At 59.5% G+C, this 5,821-nt stretch overlaps 1 protein-coding gene across 1 annotated transcript in view; it reads right to left on the reverse strand.

Moving 5' to 3' along the window:
• The window catches only part of POLR2A (RNA polymerase II subunit A), a 22,870-nt gene that overhangs the window by 1,086 nt on the left and 15,963 nt on the right, over window positions 1-5,821 (reverse strand). Inside the window, exons 20-29 of the mRNA XM_049637059.1 lie at window positions 3,747-3,971; window positions 3,363-3,609; window positions 3,014-3,114; window positions 2,027-2,131; window positions 1,713-1,895; window positions 1,322-1,525; window positions 955-1,141; window positions 737-850; window positions 439-588; window positions 1-331 (exon numbers count right to left, since the gene is read on the reverse strand). The exon at window positions 1-331 is cut by the window's left edge and continues 1,086 nt beyond it. Of these exons, the coding sequence (XP_049493016.1) occupies window positions 1-331; window positions 439-588; window positions 737-850; window positions 955-1,141; window positions 1,322-1,525; window positions 1,713-1,895; window positions 2,027-2,131; window positions 3,014-3,114; window positions 3,363-3,609; window positions 3,747-3,971 (1,847 nt within the window). The remainder of the gene's footprint in view (window positions 332-438; window positions 589-736; window positions 851-954; window positions 1,142-1,321; window positions 1,526-1,712; window positions 1,896-2,026; window positions 2,132-3,013; window positions 3,115-3,362; window positions 3,610-3,746; window positions 3,972-5,821) is intronic.

A 5,821-nucleotide genomic window follows, 5' to 3' on the forward strand; every position in this document is an offset into this window, starting at 1 on the left:
GAAGTGGGAGAGTAGCTGGGAGAGGTCGGGGAGTAGCTGGGAGAGGTGGGAGAGTAGCTCGGGGAAGTGGGAGAGTAGCTGGGAGAGGTCGGGGAGTAGCTGGGAGAAGTCGGGGAGTAGCTGGGAGACGTTGGAGAATAGCTGGGGGAGGTCGGGGAGTAGCTGGGTGACGTGGGGCTATAGTTAGGACTGGTGGGAGAGTAGGACGGAGAGGTCGGGGAGTAGGAGGGCGAGGTGGGGGAGTAGGAGGGGCTCTGGGGTGTGTAGCCCCCGGGGGAGCGAGGCTCGTAGGCAGGAGACGTGGGTGAGTAGCTAGGAGACATGGCACCACCTGGAGGAGGAAAAGCCGAGAGGAGCCACGTGAGGGAGAGTCAGCCGGAGGGAAGGACCGGGACGAAATGACGAACTTGGCCCCACAGACGGACAGGGCCTGCTCACCTGGTGAGGGGATGTAGGGGCTCGAGGGGCCCGGGGAGCCCGGCGAGCCTGGCGTGGGGGACCACGCAGGGGAGTAGCCTGGACTGAAGCCGCTGGCATCCGAAGCAGCACTAGGGGAGAAGCCAGCCGCCCCTGGGGTCATCCCACTTCCTGTGGAGTGACAGACAGAGGAAACAGGCATTAAAACCAGAGCTGGAGCCCCCCTCCAACTTGCCTTACCCCACGCCTTCCGACACGGAGACTCCTCACCCTCCTGTGACCCCCCCAGGGGGCCCCTCTGCCAGCCGGGGTCACTCACCGACACTGGGAGACCAGGCGCCATAGGCCGGAGTGGCACCCTGGTTCCAGGGAGTCATGGCCGGAGAAATCCCTCCCATGGGACTGGGCGCTGAGCCGAAGAACATGCCAGTGGCTGTGCGAGGAGGATGCACAGGGACTGGTGAGCACGGCGTCTGGGGACCGGCCTGTCCCTCCCCCCCCCCCCCCCGCCGCCACCCCCCGAACCCTCCTACTCACGTCCGGCGGCCCCCAGGCCGGGGATGTTGGTGGGGATCTCCATGCCGTACTTGCACTTCTCCGCGTCGAGCAGGAGGTCGAAGCAGCCGGTGCCGGCCGGAGCGAGCTGGCCCAGCATGATGTTCTCAGACACCCCCTTCATGGGGTCGCTCTCTCCGTGCGCGGCCGCTTCCATGAGCACATCCACCTGAACGGCCGGAGGACGGGGGCCCCGTGAGACCCGCCACTCCCAGTGCTCCGGGGCCGCTCCGCCCCCGGTGCACACACCCGCCCGACGGGGCAAGGGCAGCGGCAACGCCCCCCCCCCTCCCCACGGCGCTCCCTCCTCCTGCCCCCTCAGTCCGCCCCTGCTCCGTTCCGCCATTACCGTTTCCTCAAAGGAGCATTTCATGAGAGGTCCCGTATCCTGGCGGTTAACCCCGTGTCGCGTGATGGCCATTAAGTGGCCACGACAGGTCATGGTATCACACAGGAGAGCCAGGTGGCGGTAATTGACGTAGGAACCGTCAAAGGAGATGACGTGGTAGAGCTCTCGCTCCAAGGCCTTCCGCACGGCTTCGATGCCCAGCACCTGGCACGGGGTTGCGGGTGAAGGGTCAAGACCGAGTGACCGCGCTCTCCTCTTGCCACCCGCCCCCGCCCCCCATCCGGAGGGACGGTCGGGAGTCGGTGCAGCCCAGACTCAACAGTGGACTCGGGCACGGATAACCCTGGGCGAGGAGATGCGGTGCGGGAGCTTCCGGGCTCGAGCGGCTCACCGTGAAGATCTCCACGATGTCGTTGGACGTGGTGCGCACGGGGTCCACGTCCTTCTCACTCAGCACCCGCATCAGGCTCACACCGTCGGTCTCCAGGATCCACTCCTGCAGGGCCTTGAACTCTCCGTCCTCCGTGATGATGATCTTCTTCTTGTTGTCCGTCTGCGGCAGGTGCATGTACACCTGCGGGGATGGCGGGAGCTCACTGGGGGCGGGGGCGGGGGGCGGGGCGGGAGCTCACTGGGGGTGGGGGGCGGGGGGCGGGGCGGGAGCTCACTGGGGGGGGGGGGGGGGGGCAGGACGGGAGGGCTGACCTTGCTGATCTGCTCAATGCCCTGCAGGGTCATGTCCGTCAGCATGTTGGACTCGATGCAGCGCAAGAAAACGTCGTCGTCCATCTTGTCCACCACCTCTTCTTCCTGCGCCAAGAGCGAAGCCAGAGTCTCAGAACCCTCGTCGCGTCCTGGGCTCACTCATGCCCAACCTCAGCGCCCCCAGGGAACCCACAAGTCGAGTCAGGCGCCAGACCCTGCCCCCCTCCGTCCCACCGAGTTCCCTTTTATCGTGTTTTTACGATCCTAGTAAAAGAAACCTAAGGAAAAGCACCCACACTCCACCCTCCTGACACAATTTCCGTGTGTGTGTGTGTGTGTGTGTGTGTGTGTGTGCGTGCGCGCGCATCTGTGCACACACGGCCCCAGGACTGTAACTGCACCAGCAGCACCACCCCCTGCCTTCATGGCACTCACTACTTGCCCAGGCCGCTACTTCCTGGACAAATGAGCTCGTTCATGGAGATCTAGAGCAGAAGACGTTGGGACACGTCAAAATCCTGGGGTCTACTCTCCGATAGTTCGAGAGTAAGTTCTGAGTTTTTGTTATTAATACACCAGGCACCCCACATGCTGAGCAGTATTTTCGGAGCGGTGCTCAGGAGGGAAGTCACCGGTCCAACGTTCCCTTGGGTCTTGTGTTACCCGCTGGCATGCCACTTTCCACGGGACACAGCAATTTTGCTGTCAACCTGCCCCTGGCTCTACCCTCATGCAGGAGCCTCCCGGGAGGAAAGCCAGTGACCCCCCTGCTTCGACACCATCTGTTTTTTCGACGGGGCCGCTGCCCTGGTTTTCCAAGGCTTCTGCGGCTAAAAGTCTGGGGATCGCTGCTACTCCCCCACTCCCCGTCCCTATGGCAGCCGGCGTGCCTGGTCCCTCAACGCTTCCATCGGGACTTCTCTGGCCCGAACGAGGCTTCACAGCCTTCCACACCCGACGCTGCCGATCCCCTAGGGCGTCCGTTACCTCCTGCATCTTGTTCTCGTCGCTGTTCATGATGCGGATCCGCAGCACCAGCTTCTCCGCGTTATCATCGTTAAAGATGCAATTCAAGTCATCGCCAAAACCTGGTGGGGAGCAAGAACTGTGAGAAAGACGGCCGCGACCACACCTCGCGGTCACTGTTCATCCACTGCTCTCCCAGCCGGGGCTCCTTCTGGCTTCTCCTCCCTCTCACAGAACTGTCCAGAAGGGGGGGAAACACTGAGCGCGGAAGGCAGAGAGGGAGGGCGGCTCGCTGGGGATGGGCGGGCGGTGACGTGACAGACGGGGAGCCCAGGCAGGACCCCGAGCCGGGCCTGCCCCGCAGCCTCACCAGCATTGATCTTTTCGGCAATCTGCTCCATGGTCAGCTTCCGGTCAGTCATGTGCTTCCGGTCCAGCTCCACCCGCAGAAGCCAGGGGGAGATTCGGGCCACGTCAAAGTCAGGCATCTCGTAGTAGACGTTCACCCACTCCTGGTCCTCGGCCACCACTGTGCTCTGGGGGTTGGGGTCGTAGTAGATGGCTGTGTTGGCGGTCACCTTCCTCAACGTCGTATGCTCCAGGCGGCACAGAATGTCCTGGGACGAAGAGGGATTGAGGACACGGCACGTGGGTGGCTCCAAAGGCCCCTCCAAACCCTCTGTAGGGAGGAGTTATTCCAGGATGAGAGTTCTCCTTTTCATCCTGCCAGGAAGTCCATCGACCCACCCCCTACCTTGGCCCTCTCGGCGTCCCGAGCAGACTGGCCCAGCAGGAAGACCGTGAGTGACGGGGTCTTTGGTTTCTTGGAAATGTTGATCAGCTCCTTGAGTCGCGGCACGCCCAGGGTCACGTTCTTGGCAGACACACCGGCGTAGTGGAAGGTGTTCAAGGTCATCTGGGTGGCGGGTTCTCCAAGGGACTGTGCAGCCAGGGCCCCCACCATCTCCCCGGGATGGGCCTGCGGAGTAAGAAAGGCCAGCATCAGAATCAGCAAACCCCTCCCTTCTGGCCGAGAACGAGACGCAGTCAGGACGGGGACAGAGGCGTCCGCACGAGGCAGAGACTTAAAGTGGAGTCCCGCTTACCCCTCCCTTCCTCAGTGTCTCAAGTGACACACGTTTGCCCCCAGGGGGTGCACACCCAGAAAAAGGCTCTCCCATCCAAAACCCCCATTTCTAAAGTACGCCAACATTACAGGCTAAATGTTCACTCTATAGCAGTCTTCCAAATGGGAAGCTCCCAATTGTCATCGAGGTTGTGAGCACATAAAATTTAACCTTTCAACGCGAATCATATGGTACGTAGCCTTTTCAGACCGACTTCTTTCACTTAGATACAAGTTACTGTATCGTCTTCTGATGGCTGGGCTCCTCACGGCTTTCATCACAGAATAATATTCCTCTGTACGGGTTTGGCAGTTTGGTTTACGCATTCGTCAGTGGATGGACTTTCGGCCTGTTTCCACCGCCTGGCTATTAGGAATGATGGGGCCCTGAACACTCGTACTGGGTCTTGTGGACACACACTCCGCCGTCTCTTGGGGGCACTCCTAGTGGGACTGCTGGTGCAAACGGGAACTCTGCGTCCCACCTGGAGTGGAGCAGCGGGCCCTGATCCCCAGCAGCGGTCCAGGAGACTTCTGATTCCTCCACATCCACGCCCGCCGTCCCTTCATTCCCCACTGTAGCCATCCTAAACTCGCGGGGCGTGAACTGGCAGCTCACCGTGGCTTTCGCCCACAGTTCCTTGACGGCTGAGGACGTCGAGCAGCTCTTCACGTGTTTACCGCTTGCTTACGTGAACTCTTCGGGGGAAAGGTCTACTCGAATCCTTTGACGTTTTTCTTTTTGTTGCTGACTCTCAATAGTCCTTCGTGTATTTTTCATACACAACCTTATCACGTACGTGATCTGCAAATGTTTCCTCCTGTTCTGGATTGTCTTCTCATTTTCTTTTTTTTTTTTTTTTTTTTTTTTAATTTTTTTTTTCAACGTTTATTTTATTTTTTGGGACAGAGAGAGACAGAGCATGAACGGGGGAGGGACAGAGAGAGAGGGAGACACAGAATCGGAAACAGGCTCCAGGCTCCGAGCCATCGGCCCAGAGCCCGACGCGGGGCTCGAACTCACGGACCGTGAGATCGTGACCTGGCTGAAGTCGGACGCTCAACCGACTGCGCCACCCAGGCGCCCCTGTCTTCTCATTTTCTTGCTGGTATCCTCTGATACCGGATTTACGTCAAACATATTCGGAAGTACGCCTATAATTATAACGCTTCTCTCTTCCCACTACTCTGTAAAATCCTTAAAGACAGTGACGGTGTGGCGCCTGGCTGGCTCAGTCAGTCAGGCGTCTGACTCTTCATTTCTGCTCGGGTCATGATCTCGCAACCATGAGTTTGAGCCTCACGTGGGGCTCTGTGCTGACGACGCGGGGTCTGCTTGGGATCCTGTCTCTTCCTCTCTCTGCCCCTCTCCCACTCGTGCTCTCTCAATAAATAAAGTTAAAAAAAAAAAAAAAAAACCAAACCACTGGTAGTATACCTAGTTGCTGTCTTGCTCACTCTCCCCGATCCCCTACCTCCACCTAAACTGCAATTCGGCACACGGCAGGCACTCGAAGAAAATAAAGAACAACCCTCCCGTTTCATAGCGCAACCACGCAGCTTCTTTCCTGTACAACTGCCTGTCCTAGAGTGGTCACTCTGTCCCTCCAAGGCCCAGGTTTCGTGTCTGAAACATGGGGCTCCCAAGTCGCCCGGTGGTCTCGAGACCGCTAAGAACTGAAGCAGCCCCTCCATGAACAAGG

This window comes from Panthera uncia, chromosome E1 (assembly GCF_023721935.1).
Source record: "Panthera uncia isolate 11264 chromosome E1, Puncia_PCG_1.0, whole genome shotgun sequence".
Taxonomy (NCBI): Eukaryota; Metazoa; Chordata; class Mammalia; order Carnivora; family Felidae; genus Panthera; species Panthera uncia.